The sequence below is a fragment of the Melozone crissalis genome, unplaced genomic scaffold (assembly GCF_028551555.1).
Source record: "Melozone crissalis strain CALT ecotype California unplaced genomic scaffold, PUWL_Pcris_2 ptg000005l_1, whole genome shotgun sequence".
Classification (NCBI taxonomy): domain Eukaryota; kingdom Metazoa; phylum Chordata; class Aves; order Passeriformes; family Passerellidae; genus Melozone; species Melozone crissalis.
Window position 1 is genome coordinate 47,576,796 of NW_026535783.1, and position 16,161 is coordinate 47,592,956.

General features: G+C 43.3%; 1 protein-coding gene across 1 annotated transcript in view; it reads right to left on the reverse strand.

Annotated features, from left to right (window-relative positions):
- Positions 1–16,161, reverse strand: part of DMRT1 (doublesex and mab-3 related transcription factor 1) — a 58,286-nt gene that overhangs the window by 20,080 nt on the left and 22,045 nt on the right. The window contains exons 3-4 of the mRNA XM_054286760.1: positions 14,352–14,635; positions 4,841–5,003 (exon numbers count right to left, since the gene is read on the reverse strand). Coding sequence (XP_054142735.1) covers positions 4,841–5,003; positions 14,352–14,635 — 447 coding nt within the window. The remainder of the gene's footprint in view (positions 1–4,840; positions 5,004–14,351; positions 14,636–16,161) is intronic.

Here is a 16,161-nt window from a genome sequence, read left to right on the forward strand (position 1 = left end):
CCAGCCTGCTTTGTTTGCAGTTCCATCCTTGTAACTTCAGTGCTTGCAGAAAGTAGCTCACATTCAGGGAAATGGTCTCAGTGACCTTTTGCTTACCAGGACTTCTTGACCTCCCTGAACCTACAGCCAGGTGCCACCTGCGGCTGTGAAGTGTTACTTGTTTGTCATGGCATTCACTTCTAGGACACATATTCATGCAAAATTAAGACATATAGGAAGCTGCAAAAAGTTTTGGTACACAAAAACCCAGCTGGGAAGAAAACATCCAATCTTTGCATCTCTCAAACATGTTTCTGGGGCACAGAGCATTCCTTGCATTCCAGCAATGCTTCTGACAAAGTGAAACTTTTTATCTTAAGCAGGGAGATTGCTTCCAACATGCCCTTTCTTGCAGAACTACAGGAAGAGGCTCTTTACAGAGCTGCTCCAGTTTGGCCCAGCTTCTCCCATGGCTCAGTACTGCTGTTGATACAGCATCCGAGCACAGAAGGAAGGCTGAGTCTCTAAATGCAGATTCTGGAAATGTCTGCGTCGCTTTCATTTCCACGACCGTAAAACTGGGCATACCTGCTATCTGAATTCTAGAAAGGACTGTGAGAAGGTGTTTCAGTGCTGGAAGTAGTTACGCTGACACAGAAAACCTGTTACTAGAGATGTTCTTCTCCAGAAAATTACGTTTGCTTATTTACACAAAACTGCTGATGTTTTCTGCATCAAAATAGTCTTTTCTTACATGCCTTTAGGAGAACTTTCAGACTCCTGCTTAATGTTTAAGATGCAAACACAGCACTGCTCCAGGACTTCATTCCTTGTATTTCCAACACTTAGGACATGAAAATAAAAAATTCAAAACTGTCCAGCAGCTGGAACAAAATTTTAAATCCATAGATAATTACACCATAATTATGGTGTAATTATCTCAACATTTCACACAATGATGACATAGAGGAGGTCTCATTCCATGCCAACTTTAAGACCAGGTAACTGCTTTAAAATCTGTAGTGTCTGCAGATACAGAGATGTTTATCCTTTGCATCTTTCTATTTGAATGTTAATTTTTTCTGCCACTTTCCCAAACCTGGTAAACACTTTCATACAGATAAGTAAATGCTGCACTTTCATGCAGTGTAAACAGGACCCAGACTGAGGCACATGCCTTGCATGTGCTTCCAAGGTTTTGCACAGGTTATTTAATAGATGCTGGAGAGGCTTACTGAAAATCAGTGGAAGGAGTTAGACTATTCTGGGTAGTGTGCCAAACCTAAAGAGCCTTATTAAAAAAACAAACACCCCCCCCCCCAAAAAACCCCCAACCAACAACCAAAACAAACAAACAAAAAGCATGCAGCTGTCCTACAGGAATCAATGGGAACAAAGTATTTGAGTTCTGGAGATTAAATATCTTGTTGTGTCCCACTCTCACTTCCCCACTTCTCAACTTGTCTTCCAAAACTATGCTTTTTTATGTACATGCACAACATTTGACAACCTTCTCATACGTATTTTCCTCCCACTGCTTTTGTAGAAAAAAGAAGGAAGTATTTTGCAGTAATAAGTATGAAATCCCCCTCCCACCTAGAAATTACTGCCTAAAACTTAAACTTGTTGACCTAAGGAAGCCCTCTAAAATCATCCTTTTGCTGTTTGTCACTGGTTTATCAACTTCTTCTCTCCTTTTTTCCCAGTTTCTGCTGAAATGGCAGCAGCTGTGCTTAGCTGGAAGCAAAACATGTTACTTGGAAACACTTCAGACTGCAAGGAGGATGACTTGATGGTATTATGCCACTCAGAAGACATCAGCCCATCACTACATGCAAGACACAGTAGCATGCCATGATGGTCCTGTACAAGTGCGAGAAGCTTCCAGAGATCTTCACTTCATTGAAAGAAAGAAAGAAAGCGTAGCTAGTTCATTTCTCATCTCTTTTGCTGTAACTGGTCTAAGCAGGCAGTTAACTTACCAGAACAAAATTAGTTAATGGTCTCACTCAAATACCACAACAACACATGAACTGTCAAAGCCTCTATAATGCTGAAGGTGCAGCTGAAGTGCAGGTAACAGACTGCATGTGTGTGTAGTAAGACCACTGCAGATTTGTGCCTGCGAATTAACAACCATTTTTGCTAATGACGCACACTTCGGATGTTTTGAAAATGTGGCTAAATCCTCAGTTTTTTATTTTAACCTGCAGCTCTTCTAAGCCCACTGTTACCTTCCTGCAAAATTTCTGGCTTCACGTAAGTCTTCACAGACGTCTTAAAAATATAATCACAGGTTTGCTGCAAGAGTTTAGGTGAAGTTTTACAGTCTACATTATATAACAAATTAAATTAGATGATCCTAATATTCCCTTCCAGATCTAAAATCCATCAATACATATTTTTAAAAAGAAAGGAAGACTCTGAGTGAGCATGATTACTACTTCAAACATATAAAAGAAATGAATGAAGTATGATTTGCTTTTTTAAAAACGCACTAGCGTTGTTTTCAGCAAGAACCAATCACTAACCCTGCAGAACCATGTCACTTGGGCTTCATAACAAAGGAGTCAGGTATTGAAAGGACAGGACAGAAAGCTCAGCCCAATGACCAACAGAGAAATACTTAAGAATGTATCTTTTGTAGGAGACAGCAACTGCAACAAGTGCAGGTCAATACTTTGGGGAAATGACCCATCCTCTTTAACACACACACTCCACCCAGCACTCATACAGGTGAAAATAAAGAGGCAGCAAACCTCTAACCCTCTCAGGTCTGTGAAAAGCACCAGAAGAAGAATGTCATGGAAGAGTAAATCATATATTTCCTATGGATATTCTTTTGTCTGTAGACAGAAAAAGTAAAAACATCTCCTCCAAGAACATGCCCAAGAAAAAAGAAGATGCTTCTAAGAAGCCTGTTGGCTATGATCCTGCTCATGGGTTCAAATTTCTTCCAAAAACAATGGTGCCTCTTTCACCCACTAGCTCCCTGCTATGGAAAAACACTTCTTCAGAGTCTGGAAAATGCTGTTTGATCTCAGTAAATTACATCTCACTGCTTGTCGGTTTCTGATTGATGGTGTAACTTAGGGAACAATATCTGTGTGTGGAATAGTGTCTGGAGAAGCAGTCAGGGATTATTGAAAATACAGTATTTATGCAGTTTAAAAATCAGTGGAACATTACGTATAATTTTTTTCTAGAGTGATGAAAAATTACTGAAGTGCATTTGGGAACAAAGGGTATAAGGTCTTTTGTCTATTTTTAAAAACACTTGGCTGCTAAGACCTCTTAGTGAGTTAGTAGTGATGGATGCAAGAAAAAGTGTCAACCGCAGTTGAGCATAAAACCAACTGCTTCTCCAACCAATGGGCAGAAAGGAAGACGTCACTGTTCACTGGTGGTTAGAAAAGAGGGAATAAAATAAAGTTGAAGAAAAGAGAAGGAAAATGAACCAAGGATCACTGATTTCTCTAAGCCATTTAAAACTGCTGGAGAAGGAGGAAAAGTCTAAGGTTTCATCACACCGTATGTTGTTTCTTCATCTATCTAACATGCCACAGTTAGACTTTGAGAAACAGCCACTATGAAAGAACAGCCGCCTCCTCAACAGAAATTATTCTGCTGTTAGTGAATACAAGGGCTCAGTGCTGACTTACACAAGCCACAAGTATGACTTTATACACACTTGACCTTCCAAAACATCACTTGGATCCCTAAGGTCCACTCATGACACAACCACATGACACAACTGAAAGAGACACCAGGACTTCAGCCACAGAAAGACCATGACTGAGGACAGTGATGGAACCTACACAACATACATCCTTCCAGATGTACCAGACAGAAAGAGAAGACTAATTTCAATGTAGAAGGAAAGAGAAGGAAATGTATCAGTGCTGTGACTCAGTGAAATAAAAAAAACGAACAAAAAAAACTTGGCAGGTGTAAAGTGAATCAAAAAAAATACTTCGCACAGAGCATATAACATGGAACTGCCAAGATGACTGATTGGTACAGAGAAACAAAATGCGTGAAAAGCTTTTTGTCCTGGCTCGGGATACCTTTGAATGCTGGAGAGTGTCAAGATTTTGTTCTCTGTTTCTCTTATTTCTCCAGCATCAGTTACTGACCTGATTCAGTGATGGAGAGGCAGCTCAGCGGAACTGGATTACTCCAGCAGAGCCATGTTAACACCTGTGCTAGCACTGTCTGCTATGGGAGTAAGGGAACAAGGAAGTGCAAGAAACACTGTCAAAACCACAGGGTAAATTCACCAGCACTGGAAATTACTGCGGATTACAGTAATCCTTAGGAGAGCCTGAAACACAATATGGAAAGAAAGACTTATCTGCAGTAGTTTTAAATTAAGTAACATGGTATGATGAGTTTGAAAAAAAAAACAGCAGCAAGTCTACAAGGGGCTTCATTATATGGTTGGGACGCAGTAGTTCCCACATGTGGTTCAGAAAGGATGGCAAAGGCTCAGTGGGAGGCCAGTGAAAAAAATGACAGCATTTCTGAGAAGAAAGGTAATTCTGAGGTTGGAGCACAAATTGTTATTTACTTCTGTGAGGGAGCTAGGTGGTAAGCACCAAAGACAGCACCTCAAGTGCTGTACAACTTTAAGAGACATACCTAAATGCAGAAGGTACAACTGATTTGACTCCTGAATAATGAAGCCTCTAAAGTGCAAGACTACATGAGTGTACACCATCACTACAAGCCTTCCAGAAACCAGCCACTATCCTTAAAACAGCTGCTTGATCATGCTTAGCTTCCTTGCCAGCAGCAACCCACGCCTCCTGGGTGTAGGTCCAAGGCAAGGTGGTGACACATGCCCAGTGGGTGCACTTACCTCTGGCTTTTGACTCTGAGGAGGAGGGGATGTCCTCAGAGGTCAGGATTTGGGGGAGGCACATGGGAGCGCCAACCCCCTGTCCCAGGTAGGAAGCAGGTGGGTAGTAGGAACACATGCGGTACTGGGAGCTGACGGTGTGGTGTCTCTCCATGCCCTTCACCTGTCAGGAGAGAGAAATGCAACAGTAGCCTGTGAAAGCGAAGCCCCAGTGCCATGGGCGCTCCCTGCTATCCCCTTGCCCCCACCCCTCCATGACTTTGAAGGAGGTCACAGTGGGTGCATGGGAAGTAACATTCTGACATGCTAGCCTTGGGGTTTTGATTTGGTAGCTTCACAGTCTGCCCACACGGACCAGCTACAGGTGGTGTAGTGTGAGATGTGACCCAGCAGCAGCAGCAGCAGCAGCAGACCTATGGCTGTTTCACCTTACTGCAGATGGAAATGCATCTGGCACACAAGCACGTACCCTTCACTGCAAGCAGCTTCCTGCCAAGTCCCCAGCTTATGGCACATTCAAGTGTGTACACCTGGCCAGTGAGAGAGGTGAAGTGTCCATCCAGCTTCTACACATCCCTAAAGACTAACCCATCTCAGACTGCTGGCAACTGCTCTGCCAGGGACCTACTGGGTGGCTAAGGAGGACAGCCCTATGGACCGACTCTCACAGGATCTGCTCCATGGCGTTGAGCACTTACACACCCAAACACAAGCACACTGTTTTTCTTACAATACCTATCTTACAGTAAGATGGGAAAAATATTTTCTTGAGTTACTGAAAAAAAGCAAGTTGTGTTTAGACTATACAGGAAGCTGGTTGTGAAGCCACAACTGGACACCAGCCAGCAGGTCTGCCATGTCAGCACAGCATCAATCAGACATCCCTTTTCCCTTCCACAGATTGCAGCAAAGTGGCAACACTCAGAAATCAAAGTTTTTTCTACTCCAGTGCCCTGGTACCATCCAAACGGATCTCCTCAGAGGAGTGGTAATGCTTTCTTAAATTTGTGTTTTATGAAAGAAATAACAACTTCCTATTATTTGTTACAAAGCCTTACAATGCAACATGGCCTCCATGCTCCAAAAATGCAGCCAAAACAAGATTAACATTCTCAACAGGAAAGATAAGACTAGCTGGTTTCTCTAAGTATGCTGGGAAGTGAATGACTGAAAGACGGAAAGCTTCTGGGCAGAGACAAACTGTCAGAGTTTTGTACCGGTTATGACAGCAGCAGTGCCAACAATAATGCACATCCAGCTATGCCATTACACAGTGTCTGCTAGCAGACATGCCAGGCAGCCTTTTCAGCCAGGTCCCACCTCAGGTCTGCCTGCTCCACTGTGGTCCCTGGAGCGCTGCCCCCCTCAGCCCTTCCCAGGCTGCGAAGCTCAGAACCAGGGAGCAGGGGAGGCTGGGCATGCACCGCCTGTCCCAGACTGCTGCCCCATGCCAGGACACCTGCAGGGTCCGCTCCTGGCAGCCGGAGCCACAGCACCTCTCAGAACCACTCCACAATGCAGCCACCCCTCGTTTTCCAAGGGGAATTCCCTGTAAGAATTCCATATTCATTTTCATGTGCCTAGCTGCAAATAATGTGGCACAAGCCACATAAAATCCTGTTGGCTCTCTCTGGGGAATGTTTTCAGTGAGAGAGGTGCACAGAGAGAGAATGGTGGCTGTTTACAGGAAGCAAGTGCACTTCTGTCTGATTTCTGACAGCAGCATCTTCGCATATACTTGCACATATACTGAGGGACTTGCTTTTAGCCTGTGAAAAGTTAAGAGTTTTTCTCCTATAAATTAAAGCAATACTTAAAATTTTTGTTTTTCTACTTCCACATGCAGAAAAAGCTCAACACACACTGAAGTTTCATTCAGAGTAGATAGTAAATTGCTTTTCAAAAATTTCATGAGTCATCCTGAGGAAGTCTGAACTCAGCTACTGACATCGCTTTTCCTCTTCTGCCAAAGGGTACTCTCCCTTTTGGAAACAAGACTCCCACAACAAAACATCGCCCAAAAGCACAGTCCAAAGGGCATTTTGAATCTGCACATCTGCAAAGCTCAACAGCTCTGGAAGTACCAGGGGAAAAAAAAGTTAGCCAGTTGTTCTCTGTCTGTGTGTTGCATGTAGTTTTCCTTCCCTTGGTGGGGCAGGGCAGCATCCCCAGACCTCACATCTCCACTTCTGCCTTGTGCAAAGCCATGTGTGCACAAGTACAACCAGGAAAAGGCTGCCTGCAGGAGACAGATTATTTCAGCTGTATCAAAATGGAGGGATCACTCCCTGGCACAAACTTGATCATGCGCACATCTCCCCCCCCTAAAGTGGGTGCAGTGATCCACCTCCTTTCAACGCTTTTTTAAGGGGTTTTCTCCATTTCTTAAAAAAACAACTCAGCTAAAACCCCTAGGTGCAATGAATTATTACTACTATTGTTATTAGTGTGTGGTAGCTGGCTAGCAAGTGACATGTTTTATAATCTTATTACCCACACCAAGTCTAGGAACCACAGTTCGACCGACACCCAGAGGCTTGGCTCTGCAAAGAATATGCCGTGTATTAACCACTGAAGAAAATCCAAAAGCTTTTGGTTTTCTTTTATTAAACTATCTAGAATCTACACCACAGTAAATCTGAACCATAAGGTTTCCTTTTTATAGTGCTTAGCAATCCTATTTTACAGTAACAATAAAAAAACCAACCAGTTGTAAAAATTCTTGACCTTAGTGCTGCATTAAAAAGGGGGCTTGGGAGACCACTACCTCATGAGAAGGGACATTTGGTCAGTATTAACTCCTGCAGCTCTGTGGAATCCTTGCAGGTTTATGAGTGCCAAAAAGGGAGATCAAGACAGCCTTGGGGAAGCTCGAATATTCAGATTATTTTCAGCCTGGGGCAGTTCAGCTTTCCAAATGCTACAGTAAGGTATCAGGTTTGGGACTCTGTGCTAGGTCTGTCTAGGGGGAATGCTGGGGTCATGCATGGACCACAGGAGGAGAATGCCTGGCCTTCTGGTGTCTCCTGCCTCCCTCACCCCTTCCACCCTTACAACAAAGCTGAGACAGGCATGAGCTGGGACAGTCCCACAAACCACTCTGGTTTGTATCACTGCAGGCTACATGCCAAAAGAACAAGGCATATGTTAGGTGAGCAAGAGCTGTGTAAGGGAAAGGCATGCATTAGTCTTTGCAGAGGGCATCCTGAATTCCTAAGTTGCTTCCCTTCCAGCCACACAGTGCTTGTGCCCTGCTCCAGCTGCAGGATTCACCAAATACAGACTTTAGTGGGAGACACATATCATCAGAGCAGCAGCTGGCCTATGCAACATTTACAGGTTCCCCTAAATTGTACAACACAGCATACACTCAGTAATGTTTTAAAAGATGTACTGCAAGCAATGGTGAGATGCTTAAAATTCATGAACAAATAAATACGGCCTGATTGGAAGGCCACGAGTGCATAGGAAATTCTTTCCCTGTGCCTTGAAAAGCCATTGTGAGGAACTGAGAGGCAGCTACAGTTTGCCCTTGCACAGATATGCTGGAAACAGGACTTGTTAATCACTGACCAAAACAGTCAGCGCAACCCTCCAGCTATGTCCAAGTGACAGGATACATAGCAAAATCCAGGGAACACATGAGGAAAATGTTTTTGCATCAGACTATTCCTGTAAAAAGCCTTTCTTAACAGCTGGTGGAAGAGCACATAAAGCCTAGCACCCCCTCCCGAGCTGGCAGCATAACCTCCACATATCTTCTTCATGGAAAAAGAGCCGAGGAGAGAAAGCGGCCAAACCAGAAACAGGAAGGTGTCAAAGCAGGCACCAAGTGGTGACTCACCTCTCTAGCCTCAGAGATTAAAAAATGATCCTGTCCTTCCCAGATACTTGTTTAGCCAAAACATCACCTGTGCACTTGTTTTATTTGCAGAAGCTGCCAGGCACAATCTCTTTGTGAGCCTGCCAGTGTTATCTTCACACTTCCCAGCTGATCCCAACTATAGGGCTTGTTTCCAAGAAACACAAACAGGAGGAGGTCATGAATGCTATTCCTGGGTGACAAGGGCTGCAAAAATTTATAAGCAACAAAGGAGATCAAAGTGCAATCCTTCAGCTCTGCCAATGGTGTGCCATATGATCTTGGCCAAGTGACCCATCCTTTTATTTCACCCATGACTCAGCAACAAACATACCAAACTCAGTAATTATGGAAACACCCAAGAAACTTGAAAGTTTAACACAGCCTCCTGCTTCTGCCTTGATTTTAAAGTCAATTTTAGTGGGCATAAAACTGCATTTGTGTCATTGCTTGCAAACAACAGAATTCACAGGTTGGTTTTTGGCATGGGCAAGAAGGCAGCCACTGGGCAATTAAATGGAAATTCAGGCATCAGTAACCTCCTCTCTGTCATTTGTGAGCTGTGTGACTGTGACAAGTTATTTGACACTTCCTTGCCTCAGCTTCTGTGGTTATAAACCAGGTTTGCTGCTTCTCTCCCATCGTGCAATGTTACTGCTCTTGTGCTGACCACTCACAACTTCTCTTGCACTCTACTGCCCAAGGTGCTTCACTCCTAAAACCAGCTAAGCATGTTTTTCAGAAAAAAGAAAAAATGAGTCTATGATACCCTGCCTTGACTTACTTTGATTCTAGCACAGAAAATACAAGACACATCTATATCTGTCCCTCCTTGATAGACAAACTTAATTAACCTTTGCTATTCTGTTCCAACCTATTCTTTTAGACAAAGGCAGTGACCCATAAACAATATGTTACCATCAGAATCTCAACTGCAGTGACACCTAGAGATATAGCCCTATCAGCAGTATTGGAAAATAAACCACTTAGATTAGCTCCTCCAAGAAATATGGATTGCATTCATGTCACACATGAGCTGTCAGAAACATTAGGATACTTTTAGCATAAATCTGTAGTGTGAAGGGTATGTTATGAATACAGTATATAATTCACTGCTTACACATAAAATTGGGACTGTCTTGGGTGACTTACACAATATATATTTTTACACTTGCACAGTATATATTTACACACACATGCACACATCCTACACTGACTTCTGGAGAGTAAGACTGCAATTTCTATGAGACAGACAGGCTTTTTGGAGGAAAAACTGTGCCAGAAAGCAGGAGCAGGTGGAAGAAGTTGAAAAGAGACATCTTTTAATATTAGCAAGTGGCTGTTCTTCAACCTCCTAGCTGTCCTGTCACAGCCACACTCTTCTGGATTTAGTAAGAGAATTTTCCCAAGTTTGACACTCCTAAGAAATCTTTGGTACTTCTAAGAAATCCTTAAAAAGCAGTTTACTACATCAGCAATACTAAATACTTTAGAGATGGTAAATGTAAATCCCACACTAGAAAGCAAGTCAAAATTTCTCACAAGTTATTTTTGCTCTAAACTGGTTTAAGGAAAGAACAAAGAAGATAAGGTTCTGAAGTGAGAACACTGGTTTGCCAAGAATGGGAAGTTCCAGGAAGGGGAAGGGAGGAGGAAAAGGAAAGCTGAAGTTCTGAAAAGTGTCTAAAACATCCACACCAGCCTTAACCTTTCCCAGGAGCAGGATACCTGGAGTTACCAGAATACCAAAGAAAAAGCAGCCACTGGTCCCGAGGTGTGGGGGCACATTCTGCATTCTTGCTAATTTTTAATGGTTTAGCCGCATGTACCAGAAGTTTTAACATTTCTGGGGCATGATGCTGACTCACAATGAGTCCAGATTAGACTTGTGCTGTGGATCATGCGCCAGCAGTTTGTCAGCTTTGAAAATCAAGTCTGATTAGATTCAGATGTGTCCAACAAGGCTTTACTTTTGCTGTGATAGAAAAGGCTGCAATCACCCCATATTCCCCCACTGCAGTGTGACCAGTTTCAGAAGCGCCAACTTTCAAGTACATCAACCCACTCTGACATGCAGTACTTATGTTGGCAAACTGATTTTGCTGTTAACTGAATGGAAGTGGATGGAATGCACACAAATTCCCATTGTAATGAGCAATTACAAGAGCTTCAAGGGAAACTCTAGATGCCCACACAGGACAGGGAAAGGAGAGGTACAGTAACCACCAAATCTGCTACATTTCCTGCCAACCTAGGCTTGTCTCTTCTTCAGGTGCAACAACAGACATAGGTGATTATCTGCCTTAGAGCTGGAAGGAGCAGCAGAATATAAATGACCAAAGGAGCCTCAACCAAAACAATAATGTTCACTACACTTATCAAATCATGATAGATACAACTTCTGGTGTGACTGTATATAGATGAGGAAAACCTACAGAGAAATACATAAAATATTTGCACCTTTATGAATCCACTCAAGCATGCCAGCCCCTGCAAAGAACAAAGACTAATGAAATCTGACATTAATCTACATTAAAGATTCAGTGATTCAGTTTATTTGCCAATGCTCAATGATGCATTAATCCTCATCTCATCCCACACACACTCACATGTTTCCTCCCCGGCTATTCTCTCTTGCTCCCTAAATTCTGAAACAGCAGACAGCTGGGCTGTTCAAGGCCTTGTCTGCATCCAGAAGTTAAATACACAATTCTCCCTGTGATTAAAGTTATTCTAGGATCTGTGAGCCTTCACCAACTGAGCCTGAAAAAGCCAGGTGTCTTGTCTACCCAGCTTAAACTGGAATATCTTCCAGTGAGCACAGTGGTGGCTTCTACCATAAAAGAATACCTCCTGTGGGCTCACACCTTAGCAAGCTGTCCTAATTTGGTTACAGCAGGCATTGTCCAGCTATGATTCTGGCAAAGGAACAAAGATCAAAAACTTTGATCAAAAAGTTAACAGCAATACATGCTAGAAAAGAAAATGCACTTCTGTTGGAGACTGGTTTAATAAAGCCTGTACATGTAAAAAATAAATTCAGTCAGTACAAGCTGCCCAGCAGAAGTCCCAGTGTAGGTAACAGCTACGTGTTTCCTCTGCGGAGGATAAGCATGCACAGGTTTGCCAGCAAAACCTCCTGAGTGTAAGCAAGGTCTGACTCCTCTCTGAGGATCATGCTTTGAATGAAACTCTCCTTTAATTCCTCACTGTGCTTGACAGAAAGGCTCATTAGTTACTCATTCTCCATTTATTGTTTTTTCTGTGGTCTTCCCTTGCTGGTAACCCGCATGTGCAGAATTGATGTAAAACCACATGCAGCAACTGAGACTTTGTTCCCCTTACAATAAACCATCTTCAGTGCCACACAGGGTTTTACAACCTCAGCATCACTGTACCCACTGCCATCAAATGTTTTCTAGCCTCTCACCAAAACTTTTTATCATTATTTGTGCAATCTTATGCTGTTGTTAGAGTATGCAAACCCTATGACTCAGAACTCTTCCATTAAAAACTATCCTCCATGTAGATCAGTCTGAGAAACAGTTTGTAAAGTTCAAAACACTGACCCTGAACTACACCCTGCCCTGTGTCAGAGGAGAAGTTGATCCTGGTTTCATGACATTTAGAAGCTGGGGAGACATCAATTCTGCAGGCCAGAAGCAGCACCTTTATCTCTCTGCTTGGACATCCAAAACATCAGAACAGCACTGAGGAATCCCAAAAGGTCTGCTCTGGAGAAATTAACATCTTAGATGTGGTAGACAAATTCATATAAAGGTGAATGGAATAATGTGGTATATCCTACAAGAGACATTCACAGCTTTGAGCCTGCTGGGGTAAAGAACACTGTCCTTTTTGACAACACCCATGTAGTTTTTTTCCCTACTTACCCCTTCAAGATCTCACTAATTTGCATGGCACTTAAGCAGAAGTTAGTTTCTGCAGGGCCTGAAGAGAAGAATTATGGAAATCACACAGCTGTTTTCACTTCTTTAAGGGGTGTCAAAGGTTCCACAGCAACTGGCGATCTCACAAGTGAGACACAGACTCTCTAAGCCAAGACTTTCCATATACGTTACAGTACATGACAACAGAACTGTGAGTGAGGACACCACATCTTCATTCCAAGGTTTAACATACTCACACAACTCTTCCTCAAACACTGTGTGCTAGGTGAAATGTGAGACTAGCAACCTGCAAGAACATTATTTTCTCAAGGCAAATGTTGCCACTGTTCGTTTGTCTTTTGATGGTGTCTCCAGGCATCAGCAAGCTAAGTGCTGCAGATGCTTGAGAAGTAACCTTCTATCTGAGACATTCTGCTGCACCAAGCTAACACAATCAACCAAAATAAAAAAGCTGAAAAAGCACTTGGCACCTCACACCATTACCATGCACAAAATCCTGTAACTCGCCTTGACTAATTTTCCTCTTGGCCTGGTGATTGAATTCATCAGCTGGAGAGGACACCTCAACTGGAAAGGTGTACCTTCACATATCAACACACTGAGAGAAGAACGCTCTCATGGCATGGGCTTGCACCACAGAAGGAAGAGAGATAGCTCCCTATCCCATACAGTTGTACTCACAGCAGAAAAAGGGATGTGGAATAGTGATAAGTGCTACAGTAACTGCAATCACCCTGGCATTACTTTCAGCTCTTTGGTATCAAAAATTAAAACGCCCTTTCAGAGCTGGTCCCTCTGGCAGAGAAACCTGGCTAGAGAAACTCTCTGTCAGCAAACAGGATGACCTATCTGTTCACTTACACAAGGAGGTTTTGGTGGACATTTCACTGTTGAGCGGTTTCACAACACAGCCTTTGCAGAAGCAGCCTGCCCTGTCCTGATGCTCTACAGAAGAGGTCTGCCCTCTCCTGTCTTTACACAAGGGACACAGACATGTGCAGACTCAGAGGGTACAGCCGTACCAGTTCAGTCTCAAACAGGAAAAGCATCTCTGCAGTCCAAAATCAAACAGTCCCAGGGTTACTGAAATGTTTCCACTTTGCCAAGAATCCCCCATATTGGCAGATTTTCCCTTTTTCCAGTTTCTGACTGAGTTGGATGCTACAATTATCATGTCCTAGAGTGCGAGGGCTTGATTTGCTTTATATCCTAACAAAGTACATAGAGCTCTGGTTTGAAACTCTCAGGTACTGCCTGCAACCTGAACTACATGAGTAAAAATCATGAGCTCTGGAGTTACCAATTACCAGAACACACAACTTAACAATATGCCACGTCACATTCAACTGACTGCAACCAAACTGCTGCACAACAGCATGGTCTCCTGGGTCACCTCGGTGCATTGGATGTGAAACATGGAAAAAACCTATGCTTCTGAAGAGCAAAGCCTCCCAGAAATTACACCTTAGGCTCTCAAGATGTTATACTGGACTCTTTTTTCTGGAAAACAATTAATAATCTACTGTCACATAATACAGAAGATAAAATCAAGTTAGTGCCCTTTGCACTTGTGGCAATTTATCCATGCCATTATCACTGTCCAACTATGTAATTACTTTTGTTATGCTGCATTGCAACCACACATTTTGTCTAACTTTCTCAAAATGGGTCCTAATGCCACCCTGGAATACGATTCTGGTTTTGCGCTGCCACGAAACCAGCAAAGAGGAGATCATACCTGCCATTGTTTTCCTGACTGGCTTGGCATGTATGTTGCTGGGAGACTTCGAAGGCTGTTCTTCATGGCCGACCCTACAATTGTGCCCCCTGTCTCACTGGAGGAAGGCTCACTGGCCACTGCCATCTGGTACTGGGAGTAGTTGTACAGGTTGTTATAACAAGGATACAGAGATGGCTGGTAAAAACTGCTGTAGTAGGCGGAGTCCACAACCAACTCAGATGTGCTCTCCAAGTGCCCTCTGCTGGGGATGGAAGGGATGTCCTGAATGAGCATCCGTCCCTCTGGAAAAGAAAAAAAAGACCATTATCTTCCACCTTCTAATGAGCCACTACTCCTCCCAAAGGCTAGACAGAGAGTGGTAAATAAGAAGTAGGAGCTGAAAGCTAAACATGGCTGAGTGTTCAGTGGAAACTCAAATGGACCAAGAACTACTCACAGTCCAAGACTGCCACCTACACACACCACAATCTGCAAAACAGCAGACAAAACCAACTGCAGGTTAAAACAATGCTCTGAATCCTCAATCAGTATCAACTGATGGGGACAATGATTTACACTGCCTAACTCTGCAGTCCCCTACTACTTTTTAATCTGTAACAGTGTGCCAAGTCTCTTGTAACTCTCTAGAAGCAGAAAGGATCTAGCTACAGAACGACTCCTCCCAGCCAGCGTCCAGAAGGTGAGAGGACACCTTCTGAACATGCCTCTACGAGGGGCAAACAGTGACAAGGCAAGAGAAGCTGCAGTGGGCAAAATACCACAGGAACAGCCAAGGTGTCCCAGAAACCCACACACTACCTGTGAGCAGTACGGTCCTCAATCCTTGCCAAGCATTCAATCCCAAATTTAGCTCCTGTACCTAGAAAATCACCAAGCAAAACAAGATCCCACACCACTAGCAAAAGAGGATGAGGAGAAAGGTACTGCTTGTGACTTGCTGCATCCACTCTGGACTGCCTCCAGATCAGGGGTTAGCAGGCTGTGTTCCCCACAGGCAAGGTCTGCCTCCCTGTCATTCCCTAAGATGGGGATGCTTCTCAGACAATGAGAGGCCATGATCTCCCCACTCTACTGTCAACCAGGGCCCTGCAATATTTGCAAGCACGAAAAACAGAAGGTGCTTGTTGGTACTATTGCACACCCAAGCTCTCTCTCCTACATGCCATCAGTTACACTGCCAAGCCAGACACAACAAAAAACTACCACAATCTTATATATACATTTACAGGGGGAAAAAAAAATCAAACATCCAGATCCCTCCATAGCTGTATTTCTGGCTCTAGTTTGCATGTCTGTGACCCTGCCTTGTACCAGTTCTCTGTAAGGAGCTCCTCTTCTCCCCATGATGTTGTCCAATTGTTTTGTAGAGGAGAAAACAATGTGGTTTAAAACATATGGATGAGCTCTCAAGAGCTATTGGTATGGACATGAAGCAGCATGGGCAACAGGCACATAGGAAATAACAGCCCTAAGAGAAGACATTTCAGGCAGGTCTAGTTTGTTCTGGATCTTTCTCTTGGTATACCTGTATCTTGGTTACTTACCTGTGGAAGGAATATAGTGGCATACCAGACCCTCAGAGTCATGATAACAACATCTACAGTCCTGTGTATTAACTGCATATTAGATCAAATAATCAGTTTTACCTATTTTTGCTATTCACAATGCAATCTTGTTTCACTTCTTCAGCTATAATGAAAGCCTACTGCAATCATGGATCATCTCCTTCCCGGTCACTAAATTACACAGTGCCCCCATTCAGTTCTTGCTGCCATTCTGTTGACATCAATGAACTGTTTATTAGCAA